Source organism: Rhodnius prolixus, unplaced genomic scaffold (assembly GCF_049639745.1).
Source record: "Rhodnius prolixus isolate KJV_2025 unplaced genomic scaffold, Rpr scaffold_6, whole genome shotgun sequence".
NCBI classification, from domain to species: Eukaryota; Metazoa; Arthropoda; class Insecta; order Hemiptera; family Reduviidae; genus Rhodnius; species Rhodnius prolixus.
The window spans coordinates 38,787,258-38,806,113 of NW_027411634.1; the positions used below are offsets into that span (position 1 = coordinate 38,787,258).

Sequence of the window (18,856 nt, forward strand, 5' to 3'; positions counted from 1 at the left end):
GGCCAAAAACTCTGGTTTATTGAAATTGCAAGGATGGCGAAGTCGAAGAGCAAATGCATGCTGATTTGTTTTTTCGATATCCACGGAATCGTCCACAAAGAGTTTCTACCTCAAGGTCAAACGGTCAATCAACACTTTTACCGAGAGGTTCTTGAAAAACTTGCGAAAAAGGGTCATTCGTGTGAGACCAAGAACATCAAGAACAAGTGGGTGTTGCATCACGATAATGCTCCTTGTCACACAGCAATTTCAATAAATCAGAGTTTTTGGCTAGTAAAAACATTCCTGTGGCTCCTCAGCCTCCTTATTCATGCCTGACTTGAGTCCTTGTGACTTTTTTTTTCTCTTCCTGAAGTTTGAAAAATCACCTCAAGGGAACTCATTTTGGGACAGTTCGAAAACATTCCAGCGTCCAGCTGAAGGCTATTCTAGTATCGGAGTTTGAGCACTGCTATAAGGAGTGGAAGAAACATCTTCAGCGCTGTGTGGCTTCAGAAGGAAGTTATTTTGAAGATGACAATATAGAATTGTAATTCTTTTTTAATACAAAAATTTAAAAAAATCAGTCTCATTACTTAATTTACAGACCTCGTAGATCACCGCTCTAACTATCTATTCAGGAACTATCTATATAAATTGGTATTCTAAATTATACAAACTAATTGACTAGCGGAAATTGACCTGTTTCCTGTGCCCGCGATAAGATTTCAAATCGGAAAACCAGTAATCATTGAGGAAATGGTGCTTTTCTGCACGGCCGATCGAAGAAAAAAAATATATCGAATCATTTCCATTGTTAATAAAATTAAAAATCTTTTTAGAATTTAAAGATTAATTGCTAGAAAGTGCTTCGTCTCTCATTTTTTTTTATTATTCATAATTAAAAGAAATACTATGCGTCTTTTTATAATTGAGGCTGAGACAGATTTGTGAGAAACGTCAGCACTAAAATTCATCTAAAAGTTTTTGTATTTTGTTTTTTTTATATATCTTAATACTTATATATTTATTAATCGGAATAACATTTAAATTAAAGAGCACGAGAATGTCTCACTGGTTTGGAGATTGTAAAATATGACACTGTAATTAGAGTGCCCCACAACCAGCTTGGATTTGAAATTATTTACATATAATTATATAGGGAACCGTTATTACATTTATATATGTAATATATGTCCGTGTGTGTATTATATTGTATGTTTGTGTGAGTATAAATAATATCCATTGATATTTCATTTTATATATGTATATATAAATAACTAGCAGCACGAACCTAGCTGCCTTTCCCATTCGGGTAGTTGGAGTTTTGAGTATAGCAGACACAGATGGTTCGAGCCTAGTAATTATCAAAAATTACTGAAATGCAACGTTTATTGGCAATAATAATTGCAGAATTTTATTTTTAGTTATAACTCATTAAATTTACCGAAGAATAGATCGAATAGGTTCACGCTACACCATATTTTCACTGTAAGGTTGATTTTTGAGAAATTTTTATGTGCAGAATGTGAAGGTGCATAATCCTCTTCGTTGATTTTAAAAATGGCTTATGACCAAAGTGAATCGCAAGGGTCTAATTAAAAATGTATGAGAGAACTTGGTTTTCCGTAGATACTAATTGGTTGGCTATGGTGCTTGTGAGAAAGTTGGCGGAAAAGCCATGGACCAAGGCAAAACTTTTAGGGGAATTTGAGAATAACACGGGACTCAGACTATAGAGACCTGATGTTGCTAACCTTATTTAATATTGTCTTAGAGGCGATGATTATGAGAAGGCTATCAGACGAATCTAGGCGGGAATTTGTACACTCTGGATGGTACAGGTGTTAGCCTATGCTGATGACGTGGCTTTATTGGCAAGATCTCAAACAGAGCTAAAGGCAATGTTTTTGGTAATGGAAGCAGCGGCCAAAGAGTTTGGATTGGAGGTTAACTGCCTGAAAACCAAATATTTGGTTGTAACAAGAAAGAGAAGGATATTTCGGAAAAACCAACGGGTGGAGGAATATACCTTTCAAGGAGTAAGGAATTTCAAATATTTGGGTTCAGTGTTAACCTCTAAAAAAACGATGTAACAGAAGATATTGCTGGACGAATGGCTGCTGGAAAATAGTTAAACGGTGTTTAGAAATAAAAATAGAACAGAATAGAAAAGACATTTATTATTCTGGGACAATTGTCCCCTAAGGATAAAAACAGGAACAAATTGAGGCCTTAACAGTTTGGCCTGTGATTAAACAGAAAATATACTAAGTATTTACAAAAATAGAAATTAAGGAATTAAATTAAAACAATTAAAATTCCGGAGGAAGCTGGATAGAAAGGAGATAACTGATTAGAAGGGATTTAAAGATAGAAAGGGTAGGAGCATGGCGGACAGATGATGGCAAGGAGTTCCAGAGAGAGGTAGGAAGAATTTGTCAAAGGATGAGGTATGGTGTGAGGGAATATAGAGATCAGATGAGCGAGATCTAGTATTACGGGAATGGATCGAGGATTTAAACTTGAAGAGTTGAAAAATATAGGATGGTCTTTGAGACTGGATGACTTGAAAAAGGAATGAAGCCAAAAAATACTGGCGGCTGTAGACAGGAAATAGCCACTTCAACTCATCGTAGCAGTGCGAAATGCGGGAGTCTCTGGAAATGCTGAAAATAAATCTTATGAAGCAGTTCATGGAGGCGCTTGAGCTTAGCTTCAATATCACCAGAAAGACCGCTATACACTAAGCAACCATAGTCGAAATGGGGAGATAATAAGAGAGGAAACTAGGAGTTGCCGGGTCCTTAATTGGAAAAAGGTGACGAAAACTATTAAACTGCTTTAGGATATGGATGGAACGACAATGAAAAAATGTGTCAAGAGCAGAGCAAAAAAATAAGGCTCCTGAAGACAGTGCTGAGACCGATTGTCACCTATCGGCTCAGAAACATGGGTTTTGACCCGAGCAAATGAGCAAAGCATACGCAAGGGTGGGAAAGGAAAATATTAAGGAGAATATTTGGACCTGCGTGGACAGAGGATGGCTTCAGAATCTCAGCAGGAACCAAAAAGTGGCTGAACTGTTTGTGGTGAGCCTAATATTGTGTCTTGCAAAAAAAAAAAAAAAAAAGGCAGGAAGACTGCGTTTGTTTGGGACACCACATACACCGAATGGAGCTCCAAAAAGAGCGCGTTGTATGGGCATCCTGGTGGGAGAGGCCCCCCCAGAGGCAGACCACAAGGCTGAGATGGCTGAGGGACGTGGAGGATGGACGATGTTGGGGCGGTCGGACTGCACGGTTTGGAGAACGGCTGCTAGGGACCGTTGGAAAGCTGTTGTGGCTGAGGTCCCAAGCCCTTCATGGGCTGTGATGGCCAGGGAGTAATAACTCATTAAATTACTTCTTACAACTTCCCTTATATTTTGGAGATTTGAGCGAATACCTTAAAATAAATAAGTCTTTTGTTCTCAAATTCAAAAAATAATGATTATTTGTTCACGATTGTGGTAAGCGTAAGTCGTGTGAAGGTTCAAGAGGGTGTTTTTTTTTTTGTTCATTGAGTACTTTTTTAGGGAAGAGCAACCGCGCGTCTTCTTCCTTCCTGCCTTCACTGGTGTGTCCGCTAGTGTTGCCCAAATCTTAATGTGGTCACCCCCTAGAAAGATCTACGTATTGAATACATCATCCCGTTACATACACACGTTCACTATTGATTATGTTTCCATGCGAGCCACAATTCTATTTGGCCCACCACCAGTTAGTTTGGATTAGACACGTAACAGTAAGTTTATTTTTCAAACCATCTCTTCTATGAACTAGAAAAATGCGGCTGCTTTCTTCTCCATAGGGGAAATTAGGTTAGGTGAGGTTAGGTAGTTGTTTTTTTGTAACCTCACGTGAGTTTTTTTTTTTTTATAACCTCTCCCATTTAAAATTATTAGCAGGTTATCTTCAAAAAGGAGGGGAATAAAAAGAAACCTAGTGGTTTCACGATGTTTATTCCTTAATTATAACTTAAGGAAAACGAATCAAAAGGAATAAAAAAAAGGGAAGAATTGATTAAGAAAACGCCAGGTGCAAACAGGTTAACCTTTACACTTCTCTCCCCCCACCCGCCCACCAAGAAAAGATAAAACTAGAAACAAAAACGAGAGATAGTGTGCCCACTTTTAAAAAAAAAGAAAGCTTCCGGTATTTTCAACTATGAGAATACGTTCAAGAACTCTGATCATAAAAAGACTTTAATGGTAGAATATAGCGAAATTCGTTCGATTCTATTTTTTAAAAAAGGGATACCTGTGTTTGTGGTTCTGTTGGTCACATTTTGATTTCTCTTCATTTTAACCCAGATTTTGAAACTTTTGAATATTGAATTTGCCATATTAATCTAGAAAAATTGATCGTTTTCTTAACATCTTCTGGGATGGGAGCAGCTAACCTTTCGTCCTGCAAGTTTTAAGGGTTTACTTCCCCCCCCCCAAAAAAAACTAGGAACAGAAACCCTAGTTTTGTATTGTTTTCTGATTTTGCGCAGAAAGTATTTGCAGAACCTTTTTGCTGATGTTAATCTTGAAAGTTGAATCTCCCAAGAACAACTTTTTGGATTGGAATTTAAAAAAAAAGAGAATAATATCCAACAATCTCTTTGAAAGTTCTTTTGCCATTTGCCATCAATTTTCAACTTTAACGTCAATAAAAACACGAAAGTACCGTTCCAATATACAGGGTGTATGCGGAGGAGTGGTCGAAACTTTGGGAGGGGATTCAGCAGCACAAATGCAGCAAAAAAATATTCTATTCACTTTGGCCTGATTCTCAATAGTGTCCAAGATATTTGCATTTTTTAACTTTTCTGGTCGATATTCGCGTTTTTCACCATAAAAACGGGCCGTAACTTTTCTATCCTTTATCCTACAACAAATCTGCTTATTCCGAGACGAAAGAGCATTAAATTGTCTATAAATCTGCTTAACCCAGAGCCTCAAAACGTTTCTTATAACAATGAAATTTTTACTTTAATGTCTAAAAAAATTCTTTATCGATGATTTTTGTTAAACTTTTTCAACTGCATTCATTCAATGATTAATGAATCAAGGAGTCTCACATAATTTCAGAAAAAGTTGCGCCATTTGTTGAGCTTCAAGATCATATGGATTTTTTTTTGGTTTTTAATAAAACCCTACCCCGGAACAGAGGGGTGTAAATGCAGAAAACTGGGATTTTGCGTAACCCACTTTTCACTACTAATTTTTCTCAAATGTCAATTTTCGGAGAAGGAACAAAAAGAAAAGTAGCCATTTTAGTTTTTAACAATCATTATTTAATAAAACGGAAGTAAAAAATTAAGTAGCAATAAAACGCAGCAGTTGACTGCAATTGTTTGTGCAACTTATTTTAATGAAATTAAAGTAATGCAAATATCTTGGACAGTATTGAGAATGGGGCCATAGTGAAGAGAATATTTTTTGTTGCATTTGACCTGCTGAATCACCTCCTCAAGTTTTGATCTCTCCTCTGTGAGAGAATAGCCTGAATAAAAAAAAAAAAAATATTCAAAAATGCTATGAGACCTTCAGTAACAAATATTTATTCCAGATTTAGTTTATTTCGTGAATCCTACCCATTAAAAATAATTTAACAAATTATAAATACGAAGCATTTTTAGTGGTTTCATAGTTTTATGATAAAAAGTTTATTTGTGATAATTTTTTCTTTTTCTTTTTTTTTTTCACTTTATTAGCAACATTTACAACTGCAACAAATGTTGCATCAAGTAAATTTTGATGAAACTGGGGTTAAGTTCTCATGAATGTCATGTAAGAGCAACCACCCATTAGTGATACTCATTCTCAGTGGATATTACACTCACATCAGTAGGTACCCTGGGCCATTTTCGCTTCAGTTGACGAGGAGGATTGTCTGGAAGGTGAGGAGTGGAGAGCTGTTGTACAAGAGGATTAGGATGGAGAGCTAGGAGGCTGTGAAAATGATAATTTAATGTAAAATTTAGAGGTGTTACTGCAGCCTGATATTTTTTATTTATAAGCTTACGATCATATCGAAATTATGACCTTAAATCGACTTATAGCCTCATCATTAGGTGTTAGGATATAAAGAGGTCGGCAAGAAATTGTTCACTTTAAAAAGGGGTCGCTGCCGCAAAAAGGTTTAAGAAGTACTGGTGTAGAGAAATGAACTTCAGCTATTTTTCAGGTGACGAATTCTTACGCCAAACTGATGATTATTCAAGCTCTGATGATGGAGACAAGTTCGAAACCGGTCAGAATTAAAAAAAAAAAAAAAACGCTGCAACGGATAAATTAAGTGAAATTCTTTTAAAATTTAATTCACTTTTAAATATGAATTTTAAAAAACAAAAAATATAAAGACCGACCATCTTGTTGACGACAATAATTAATTAATGGGAGGCGAGCCAATAGGAATTCAGATAATGAACGTCAGAGAGAGAATATAAATGGCCAGTTCCCCAGAAGAACCGTAACAACATCGCGTGCACCAGCTGATTAGAGAGACAGCTGGCCTTTTGGGGGTCTATTTTATTATTAACAATATCATCAATGTGAACTACAACATTGTTGGAAACACACTCACCTGTTTTTTTTGGAGGCGCATCGAATTTGGGGGTCATTAGTGTGGGGGGGCCCCTCACCAGTTGTAAATAATAATTATACCTAATCTTTTTGGGGGGGTATTGAAGTTTTTTCAAAGTTTGGTTAACTTTTAACTATTCAATTTAATGAATTTTATTGTATTTTCTGTTTAGAATCACTCTCCAAATAAGTGACTGAAGTACTGGTACTTAAGTATTGATAATTATAAAAGCATTACAAGGGTTGGCTGAAAAGTATTGCACACATGCTAGGAGAGGGGGAAAGAAAACAGTTATCAAGTTCGGACAGAAAGTATATTAAAGTGCAATTCTTAAGCTTCACAATTATGTAAGTATTACTTTTCAATGCAGTCACCATTAACGCTAGTACAGTTCTCCCAAAGTCAAACATGTTTTTTCATTCTGTCACTGAAGAATTCTTTTGACTTTTCTTGAATCCAGGACTTGACAGCTGCCTCATCGTCTGAGGAGTAGTGATTACCCTTGAGGTCTCTCTAGAGTAGAGGAAACAAATAAAAATCGCGGGTGGGGGGTGGCAAGATCCGGGGAATAAAGAGAGTGTGGAATTGGTTCAAACTTCAGCTTTTCCAGAGCCTCTGGCAGTTCCGCCGCGCGAGGTTTGAGGACGAGCGTTGTCGTGTTGCAAGATTATTGGTGCCAAGCTGGCCTCTAACACGACAAACTCGGACGTCTGAGGTTTCTTAGAGTCTGTACGTACCGAGAGAAGAATTTACCGTTGCTCCCTGGATCCAGGAAAATCGGTCACATAAACTTGGTGAGCATCCCAAAACCCAGACAGGAGAATTTTTTTTTTTTTTTTGCGGACGATTTTGTTTTGAACTTTATTCGGGGCCGAGGAGAAGACGCATGTCGATATTCAGTGCTGCTCTGCCTTTTCTCTTCTGGGTGTCGTAATGATGGACCCATCATTCGTCCCCTGTCAAAATATTCAAAAGAAAGTCGATAATAGCACGCTGTTTATCTCTCAGTGACATAGCACCAGTACAAGTGTCCATACTTCGGCATCTAAAAATATACTGGCTGAACGCAGCGAGTTCAAACTGCTCATACGTAATAAGGGAAAATATGACTTCCAAATGCCACCTCGCGCGCTTTTTGAAGCTCTTCGTTCGCGCTCGGCAAGCATGTGTGCATTACTTTTCAGCCAACCCCTCGTAAAACATCAAATCTATATCAAGACTTTTTAAAAATAAAAGACAAACATAAATTTTACATTAAATTATCATTTTCACAGCCTCCTAGCTCTCTCCATCCTAATACTCTTGTACAACAGCTCTCCTCTTCTCACCTTCCAGACAATCCTCCTCGTCGACTGAAGCGGCCCGCTGATAAGAGTGTAATATCCACTGAGAAAGAGGGAAGCTGCGAGAGAAGTAGATCTGAGATGATTGCGCAAGTCATCTAGTACGGCCCAAGGCGATCTACATACTTTTATTACCTATTGTTATAATTTCGCTACAATAGATTCCTTTCTGTTCAGTTTTCTTGTTCAGAATTGTTAACAGCGGGCGGTACCTTTATTTATCTCATTGTGACGAAGTAGCAGACAAGATATTGGCATTTCTATTCTGTCCCTAAGCAAGATTCCTAATTTAATTAAAACATTCAAATCTGGATCTGCAATATTCAAATCGGGAGCCACAATAGATCCAAAGGGGTCGCAGTGGCGTAGGACTTAAGGGCCGCCCTAATTTAATCTATTCAATTCTATTCTATGAGGTATTCACAGATTGGGGAAGCTGAGATCTCAAAACAAGTATTTCCCTGGGGATATTGTATCCAGATCGCAATAATTCCCTTTTAGGGAACAAAAATTAATTTAAACATTTGGAAAATTATTTCATCAAATTAAACTAGAATTTTAGCAATAATATTTAAATCAAGTTACCTCTAGCTGGTAAACGTTTAGGGCCACCAAGTTGGAAGTGGAGGTTAGAGTAACAAATCCCCTACATAATCTATCAATAGGGTAAGCTGTAAAAAAAGGGGGGAGGAACTCAATTATCACCCGGCATAGCACCCCTCCAATTATAAAAATGTTACTTTGAAAATTTCACAACGTTGGTCGTTAGTAAGTTCTATCTCTACAGCTGTCAATCGTTACTAAAAGTTAACGTTTGTAAAAGTAGTGAAGAATTTCCCGGTGAGTTTTCCTTTCTGAAATTTTGGATTACCTGATTAGTTTTCATCAAAATTGGTACGTTACTGAAAATTTTGTATTTATATATCATGTAGATTTTAATTTATTTTGTAATTTACAATCTGTATAAATATATACAATAAGTAAATAGGAGGTGAATGAGATGAACTGGTGCGGGAGGAGAGCAGGAGGAGAGAAGCTACCCAGCGGTAGCACTCTCTATAGGAGAGAGGAGAATGTGAGGAGGAGAATATGAGTGGGAGAGAGGAGAGATTTAGTTCTTCAGACGACAAGGAAGTCGCGGGGCCACTGGCGATTCAGTCGGCGCGGAGTATTAGGGATGTAAGAGGAAGCGAGAGACAGTACAAAAGGATTAGAGCTAGTCGAGAGAGTAGTATGGAATTTTTGGTATTTAGTCTTGGCGAGTTTGTCTATGAAGGGAATGTTGAGGTCGGTGTGAAGAGTGAGGTTAGTCACCGTAGAAAGGAGCGTCAGCTATCTGTCGGCAGTAGTTTTGATTGAAATGTCCTGTACTGTCCGTATGTTTGTAGGTTTGGCTGAACCCTACAGCTCTAGTCCGTAAGTCCACCATAGGTTTGAGAATAGTATTGTATAGTAATCGTTCAATGGGCAATTTAGAGCGTCGTCCAAGTAGTCTGTAAAGCAGTTTCGCACGTTTCGTCATTGCTTGTCCTTTTAAGTCTAGTATGTGGGTTCCACGTGAGTCGTTTGTCTGTGTAGACCCCAAGGTAGCTAGCACCAGATCTGTATAAGGAAGAGGATTGCAGTTGAAGAGGACAGGTGGACAAGAGCCCCGCCGGAGAGTAAACTTGGCATATCATGTAGATAGTGATTTCTAATTATATAAATAGACTTGCGCCAAAAATTCATCAAATATTTGATCAACATACTGAACTTTAACCGTAAAATAATTTTAGCTAGCATTTAATTAGATCTATCTACGAGGGTCGTTTGAAAAGTCCGTGCAAAAATAAAAACTACTTAATTTTTTGGGGTAAACCTTTTTTATTTTTCAACATAGTCTCCTTTTAGGCTTATACACTTCGTCCAACGCTGCTCTAGTTTGTTGATCCCTTCCGAATAATAGGATTTGTCCAAGTCTGAAAAATAGCCATTCGTTTCTGCAATCACCTCCTCGTTTGAATAAAATCTTTTTCCCGCCATATTGGGGAACAAATAGTAGTCCGAGAGAGCCAAGTCTGGAGAATAGGGGGGATGTGAAACGAGTTGGAACCCTATTTCCATTAATTTTGCGACCACAACTGCTGATGCGTTGTCGTGATGGAAAAGGACTTTGTGGGCCAATCGTGGGCGTTTTTCTTGCAGCTCGATTTACAAACGGTCCAATAACGATGAATAATATGCACCTGTAATAGTTTTACCCTTTTCCAGATAGTCGATGAGGATTATTCCTTGCGAATCCCAAAAGACAGTCGCCATAATCTTTCCGGCCGAAGGAACGGTCTTCGCCTTTTTTTGGCGCAGATTCCCCCTTGGTAACCCATTGTTTAGATTGTTCTTTGGTCTCAGGAGTGTAGTGATGTATCCATGTTTCATCCACAGTGACGAAACGACGCTTAAAGTCCTGCGGATTCTTCTGGAACAGCTGCAAACCGTCCTTGCAACACTTCACACGATTTCGTTTTTGGTCAAGCGTGACTTTGCACGGACTTTTCAAACGACCCTCGTATGTACGTGAATTTCATTCTAATGATAAAAGTTTTACCAAAAGTATACAATGGATTGTCCCCACTTAATCGTATATCTAACTTTTAAAGTTTATTTTATCAAAAATAACCTAAAAGAAAAATCGATATTCCATTTTTTATGTAAACAAGGAGAATGCGCCCAATAATATGTAAAAAGAACAAAGTATTCTATAGATAAGATTTTTGGGATCTTGAATAAATCCATCCTGACAGAATATTTTTATTAATTTTTTTAATAGTCTGTTGTCAACTGAGATCATCATACCCAGAATCTTTTCCAGCGCACTGTCGGCCTCCAGTGTTCTTCAGTTTGTTTTAAAACAACACTGTCAGTGGACAGTGAGCTGTAAGAGGCTCCTGGAAAAGAAAGAAAGAAAAAAAAATCATACAGCAAGCTGCTGGAGTCTCAGAACTGTTCCTAATCTCTGCCTGGAGATCTACTTCTCTCTCTAAACTAGCTCTACACGGTCCATGAAGAATCCTTCATCTCTTCAACATCCTTCAGCATCCCCCAGCTCTCCTTTAAATCTTTTTCCACATCATCGAGCTATCTCTTAACGAGGTTATCCATCCTCCCCCTCCCCACTTCCGAATGGTCACTAAAAACAGCTTACTCTGGGAGGATTTGGTTTCCTTCCAGATTTACAAGATGCCAGATTCACCAAAACAGGTCTTGATCTTCGAACAACTCAAGAAGCTTAGTTTTTTTTTTGTTTTTTCTAGACCAGGCTTCCAGGTGTGCCCCTCTCTGTCCAGGCTCATGATTCTTTTCAAGATCTCCTTTTTTTTTTCAGGCATTTAACAAGCGTTCATCTTCGGCGGTCATAAACCATATTTCAGAGGACTTAGAATATCGATTTTAAAAATAACAATTTTGTCTTTCTCAGGGCACTTACGGTATCCATTTTTCTGCCACTACAGTTAATTGACTGCTGTTATTTAGTGTCTTCATTTCCTTAGTGGACTTCCATTTTTTTTCGCTAATGTTAGCTTGTATATTCTTGAATTTCGTCCAAAAAAAAGAGGAAGAAGAAGTTAACTAGATAGGAAATACTTGATAATGCGTGAGGCGCCACGGTAGCCGAGCGGTTAGAGGCGAGACCTGCGAAGCTTCATGAAGGATTCTTCATGGACCGTGTAGAGCTAGTTTAGAGAGAGAAGTAGATCTCCAGGCAGAGATTAGGAACTTTATTTAATGGTTAATTTGAGAAATTTATAGTAAAGTATGTTAGGCGGTTAGATGCTAGACCCGCAAAGCTAAGATGTATTGCGCTACTAGTCTAGCTTGGATTTTATTTAATGGTTAATTTGAGAAATTTATAGTAAAGTATGTTAGGCGGTTAGAAGCTAGGCCCGCAAAGCTAAGATGTATTGCGCTACTAGACTAGCTTGGATTTTATTTAATGGTTAATTTGAGAAATTTATAGTAAAGTATGTTAGGCGGTTAGATGCTAGACCCGCAAAGCTAAGATGTATTGCGCTACTAGTCTAGCTTGGATTTTATTTAATGGTTAATAAAAGAAATTTTGCAGTAAAGTACGTTAGGCGGTTAGATGCTAGACCCGCAAAGCTAAGATGTATTGCGCTACTAGTCTAGCTTGGATTTTATTTAATGGTTAATAAAAGAAATTTTGCAGTAAAGTATGTTAGGCGGTTATAGACTAGACCCGCAAAGCTAAGATGTATTGCGCTACTAGTCTAGCTTGGATTTTATTTAATGGTTAATAAAAGAAATTTTGCAGTAAAGTATGTTAGGCGGTTAGATGCTAGACCCGCAAAGCTAAGATGTATTGCGCTACTAGTCTAGCTTGGATTTTATTTAATGGTTAATAAAAGAAATTTTGCAGTAAAGTATGTTAGGCGGTTAGAAGCTAGGCCCGCAAAGCTAAGATGTATTGCGGTACTAGTCTAGGCCTTGGATTTTATTTAATGGTTAATATGAGAAATTTATAGTAAAGTATGTTAGGCGGTTAGAAGCTAGGCCCGCAAAGCTAAGATGTATTGCGCTACTAGTCTAGCTTGGATTTTATTTAATGGTTAATAAAAGAAATTTTGCAGTAAAGTATGTTAGGCGGTTAGAAGCTAGGCCCGCAAAGCTAAGATGTATTGCGCTACTAGTCTAGCTTGGATTTTATTTAATGGTTAATAAAAGAAATTTTGCAGTAAAGTATGTTAGGCGGTTAGATGCTAGACCCGCAAAGCTAAGATGTATTGCGCTACTAGTCTAGCTTGGATTTTATTTAATGGTTAATAAAAGAAATTTTGCAGTAAAGTATGTTAGGCGGTTAGAAGCTAGGCCCGCAAAGCTAAGATGTATTGCGGTACTAGTCTAGGCCTTGGATTTTATTTAATGGTTAATAAAAGAAATTTTGCAGTAAAGTATGTTAGGCGGTTAGATGCTAGACCCGCAAAGCTAAGATGTATTGCGCTACTAGTCTAGCTTGGATTTTATTTAATGGTTAATAAAAGAAATTTTGCAGTAAAGTATGTTAGGCGGTTAGAAGCTAGGCCCGCAAAGCTAAGATGTATTGCGGTACTAGTCTAGCTTGGATTTTATTTAATGGTTAATAAAAGAAATTTTGCAGTAAAGTATGTTAGGCGGTTAGAAGCTAGGCCCGCAAAGCTAAGATGTATTGCGCTACTAGTCTAGCTTGGATTTTATTTAATGGTTAATAAAAGAAATTTTGCAGTAAAGTATGTTAGGCGGTTAGATGCTAGACCCGCAAAGCTAAGATGTATTGCGGTACTAGTCTAACCCCTTGGATTTTATTTAATGGTTAATAAAAGAAATTTTGCAGTAAAGTATGTTAGGCGGTTAGAAGCTAGGCCCGCAAAGCTAAGATGTATTGCGCTACTAGTCTAGCTTGGATTTTATTTAATGGTTAATAAAAGAAATTTTGCAGTAAAGTATGTTAGGCGGTTAGAAGCTAGGCCCGCAAAGCTAAGATGTATTGCGCTACTAGTCTAGCTTGGATTTTATTTAATGGTTAATAAAAGAAATTTTGCAGTAAAGTATATTTGCTAGTCGCCTCCGTTCACGACACCTAATTGGTAATTGGACGTTAAGCCCCGCCTGAAAAAAATAGGCGATTACTTTACTTTTTTTACTTGATAGTGCGATTTTCACACAGTTCTGTTTCCTCATTTTCTTAACTTCTAAAACTTTTTCGAAGTTCTTGATCCCCTCACTGACAGCTTGTTGGCCAGTCACGCTTCTCCATTAAAAATTCATTAAAATACAGTAGTAATCTAAGAATAAACCAACAAAATATTCGTCTAATTATGCTAACTTTAGAATTTAAAATTCATTTTTGTACTTTCTAATTAAAGTTATCTGCATTCACAGGCATCCCAACAATGCCTAATTAGTGATGAATAATTGAAGTCCCTTCAAATATGATATGAACTCCTCCAAGGAGATCTCGTAATCTATTTTAACCTGAATTCTTAGAGGCAGGGATATACAGCAATGAAATGGTACATGTTGCAGTCTTTCAACATGATACATAAAGAACTTAAACTTTTGGACGGGGCGCTAAGTATTATATTACAATTTAAGTATATTAAGTCTCTTTTATCGATTATAGTTTTACTTCCGTTGATGTAAGGAAGTTTAAGACGATGGAGACTAAGTAAGGTGCGTTTGCGATGAATTTTGGAACTGAAAGGAGCATATATGTTATTAGAAGCTTTGGGCAGAACCTCATAAGCCCTTATTGGTCGAAATATTGTTTTGTAAATAAGAAATTGTTGTGGGTCGTATGCATTAAAGTCTCTGTAAGCAAAACATATAATTATTAAAAGATATTCTGCACCCAAAAATTAAGATTAGCAAAATTTTTCCTTATTACTGAAGATTTAATATGTAATTCACACTTTGATATATTTAAACCATAAATGGATGATTTGTTGCAGGTGATGCTGGGTAGGGGATCGCCTGGAATGGCGTGCCCATTGGCCAAGCTGGGTCGCAGTTCGCCCGACTACTACGGCTCTAGCCTGGACCAAGGTTACCACACACTGGTCTCCAGCCCCTGTTGGCCGGACAAGGCCTCCAAGAGGTCTACCCGGGCGGTCTCGCACATTGAACGACTCACCGACGATGCACTGCTCAAAGTGTTCCAATGGTTAGATTCATCAGAGCTGGTGGTCTGCGCAAGGGTGTGCCGTCGTTGGGAGACGCTAGCTTGGGATCAAAGCCTTTGGACTAGTCTTACGCTTATTGGTGAACATTTGTCTGGTGATAAAGCAATCAGGTAAGGTTATCCATCCCTTTACTAACTGCTGAAATCTTGAAAGAAAACAAAACTCATTTTTTTTTTGTTCTGATTACAGATGTATAGTACGAAGATTATGCAGTGCGCAAGGCCGAGCGGGTTTAAGGAAGGTGATGTTAAGCGAAGGTGCGTGGATGACGGACAAGGGGGTGGTGATGCTGGCCCGGCGGTGTCCAGAACTGACGCATGTACAGCTGCACGGATGCTCTGCCATAACGGATACGGCGTTGTTCGAATTGGTCACAAGGGCCACCAATCTACACCATTTAGACATTACTGGTAAAACTGCTTAGTTTGAAATTTTCACCCCACCACATTCATTGTCCCCATTTTGTGGAGGAATCTTTTGCAATGATTGACGATTTAATAATTTTTTCCTCAATTTTTCTGTGTGATTTTTTTTTGTTACTTCATTTTACTCTTCTGTTAGGAAGAGAAGATATTGTAATCATGCAAATTATCGATTTCAAGTTTTACCCAGGAAACCGCGATAAGGTTTTGGTGAAAATATGTAGCTCCGCCGGAAGTGGTCGTTTAATGAAGAAATTTTTCAGTATATTTGTATGTCCATCAACTTCAATTTAAGATCACCTGAATGATTTGAAGAAAATTTGTCATACAGTTTTCACGAAAACTGTGAAACAGCCTATTATTAAATTATTCGTGGTTATTTTTTTAAAAAAAAGTAAAAACACGTGGAAAAAATAAATAAATAACGCATGCGCACAACTGGAATGTCGGCAGACCGGTCATGTGTTCCACCAAAAAATCTCTTCTGTTAACTCTTCTTTTCCTTTCGAAGTACTTTTCCTTAGAGAGTCCCGCTGTTTTGCATGTTATTAGCATATTGAAGTATTATTGGCCCCCCCTCTCGGGAGGGGTGTCGAAGATGTTGGACACTGAAGGAAGGAAGTTAGGTGTGTGTATAGGGGGGTGGAGGAAGGAGACTAGCTCGCATTCATTCTTTGTCTTCCTTCAATTCTCCTTCTCTCATTACACTTGTCCTTTAAGATATTCTTCGTGAGGCTATTTCTTTTCCTACTTCTTCTTCTTCATCTTCATCTTCCTTTATCACACTACTACAGCCTCCTCCTGCTCGTGGACTGGACTGTCTTACCTTCATACAAAAAAAAAAACGGGCCCACTTCTTCCACAGTGTGCGTTGCGTGCTCCAGAACCGTTACTCTCCAAAAAACGAACACACTTATGTTGTCTTCTCTTCGAGAAGTTAGTATGTTTTAGGTTTGTGTGTTCATAAGTGTGCTGCGAGTGTTTGTCCAATATATGTCTGTCTCCATTCTTTCTCACATACAAAACCATCAGTTTCTTTATCTGTTCTTCCTTCGTCCATTCCACCAAAAATAACAAGGCTTGTCTATTATATATATATGTATATATATTTTTTTCCCCTTATTATTTATTAAAATGCAAAAACATTGCAAAACCTTCATTTATAAATGTTATGGTCAAAGTCTTGTTTTACGAATCAGGTATGATACAGCTGATAATAAAAATCCGGCTAATTTTGCAATCAGGAGCAGATTTCATTGCAGTCAACAGAACCATTTTGGTATTAGCGCAGGTCCAGTGTCACCGCCTTTGCCGCAGTCGATGATCATGGCTACTTCCCATTTCTTGAGCCGCTCATGGCGCGGACCATGTTTTGGCCGAGGCCATCTTTCTCAGTATCTCAAAAAAAAAAAAACTTTTCCTATACAGCCTCATCTCCATCAACAGTATCACTGTTCTCAAACTCAGAACCTTCATTCTACCAATACGAGTGCCATCAATTGTAGAAAGTGCTTGGAGAATTTGGGGAAAAACACTTTTGAAATATCTTCTCTTTCTAACTATATTGTTCCCTTTCTATTCTCAAAGACCCACTACGAAAATTATGAGGTTGACTCCCTTTGTCCAAACTCTCAATATTATGGTGAGGAGAGTGCTTGAGGATTATCACAAACCGGTCTTTGGAACTAACTTCTAATGACGTCTCTATTGACGTATCGCTGGAGCAATTGTTTGTTTGGGGACACCATGTACAATAGGATTTTTGGCATTAAAATCTATAAAACAAACAATCATAGTAGATAGTTTACTGGAGGAGTAACAAGTAATACTTTTAACTTGCAAAGTGTTCATACATGTGGAATAAAATACATCCTCTCTATCCACATTGAGTAACCAAGTCGGTTCAGTAAGATGAAGGTTACATTAAAGTAGGCATTCGCCAACTTTGTAAGTGGCAAATCAATTCAAGGTTGGTTCAATGTATCATAGAGTGAGATTTACTGGAATGTATACACAGGACTAAACAATTACTCACAAATTAACTGAGTAATGTAGCCTTACTTGGGATCTTTCTAATCCAGGAACGTCCTAAAGAACCAGAGTGGAATAGCAAAGGTGAAAAATTAGCTCAAATAACTTATTTCACTAACATGGAGATGAGTAGTAGATAGGCTGACAAAATAATAGACTAATAGATAAATAGGTTACATCTAATGCGGTTAAAAAGAAGGTAAATATGAGTGTAGGATTGTCCTACCTAAGTTTAGTGAGTTGTCAACATGGTTAAATATGACTGTACAGGATTGTCCTATGTCTAGTGGTTCGCCAACATGGTTAAATGTGAGTGTAAGATGGTTCTATATTAGTCTAGTGAGACGTCAACATGGTATAAAGGTAAATTTACAAACTGCATTTATGTTTACAGAAATTGCCACTAGAGTTCTCCACCGGATAGAAGTAGTAAGGTTACAGCCTATTTAATGGCGGCTTACAAGTCTACAATATGCCTATTTCTCTTTTATCTATTTCACGATTAAACGATACAAATTATGAAGTTTTTTTTGTTTCTGTTAACGATAATTGTGTAAAACATTAAGTATTATTCTAAAAGAAATATTATTTATCGTATTTTTAAAGGAAAATATTTTTCTTGCTTAATTCGAAAGTTTATCAAATACCTATGGGAGAAATATTGGAAAAAAAAATTTAAATTACTTATTTTATTGAAATTATTCAGTTTAAAGTATTAGCCAATCACAGTGCAGACTGTGGGCGGGTCATACCCACCTCTAGTGTAATCACGCCCACCTCTAATGTAGTCACGCCCACCTCTAGTGTGAACACGCCTCTTCCAATGAAAACGATTCTTGGCTGATCAAAGCGTATTAACAATGGTGCTTTCATTTATTTTTCTAAATCTTTTATTATTTCCTCATATTTTATTAACTATTTTTTTCTGTGATTTTAGAAATAATATTAATCGTAAGTAGATACTGAGAAATATTGTTAACAAATTAATCGAATAAAAAAAAATCGTTTTTTTTTTTTCAAGAATTTTAAGATGGTTTTCGAATAGTTTTCGGTAATATTCCACAGTTTCACTTTACTTTCTCATGAAAAGAATCTCGTATGATACGTCAATAGAGACGTCATCAGAACTTAGTTCCAAAGACCGGTCTTGTGATAATCCTCAAGCACTCTCCTCAACAATATATTGAGATTTTGGACAAAGGGAGTCAACCTCACAATTTTTGGAGTGGGTCTTTGAGAATAGAAAGGGAACAATATTTCAAAAGTTTTTTCCCTAATTCTCCAAGCACTTTCTACAATTGATAGCACTCGTATTGGTGGAATGATGGTTCTGAGTTTGAAAACAGTGATACTGTTGATGGAGATGAGGCTGTTAGTTGGTAGAATGAAGGTGCTGAGTTTGAGTACAGTAATAATATTGATGGAGATGAGGCTGTTAGTTGGTAGAATGAAGGTGCTGAGTTTGAGAACAGTAATAATATTGATGTAGATGAGGCACCAGCTAGACAGAATGAAGGTGCATTGGCTCGATCCTAGTTTAACCATTGGCAATGTTTGGTTTTAAAAATTTAATCAGTTAAATTTTGATTAAATTAAACAATTTTATCGATTAGCGTAATTTAAATTAAATTTGGTATTTAATTCAATCAATTTAAATTTTTGATTATTTTAATGTTATTTTTATCTTAATTTTTTTTTATGATTAAAAATTTTAATCGATTAAATTCCAATTAAAATAAAATTTAATTTAA

At 37.2% G+C, this 18,856-nt stretch overlaps 1 protein-coding gene across 12 annotated transcripts in view; it reads left to right on the forward strand.

Annotated features, from left to right (window-relative positions):
• Fbxl7 (F-box and leucine-rich repeat protein 7) overlaps nucleotides 1-18,856 on the forward strand; it is a 162,860-nt gene that overhangs the window by 131,253 nt on the left and 12,751 nt on the right. For 7 of the 12 annotated variants that reach the window (XM_074140333.1, XM_074140328.1, XM_074140326.1 and 4 more), the window contains 2 exons: nucleotides 14,422-14,762; nucleotides 14,842-15,062. In XM_074140333.1, coding sequence (XP_073996434.1) covers nucleotides 14,425-14,762; nucleotides 14,842-15,062 — 559 coding nt within the window. In that variant the 5' untranslated portion in view covers nucleotides 14,422-14,424. Of the gene's footprint in view, nucleotides 1-6,768; nucleotides 6,944-14,421; nucleotides 14,763-14,841; nucleotides 15,063-18,856 lie in introns of all 12 variants that reach the window. The other 5 variants (XM_074140338.1, XM_074140332.1, XM_074140334.1 and 2 more) reach the window with 1 other exon arrangement.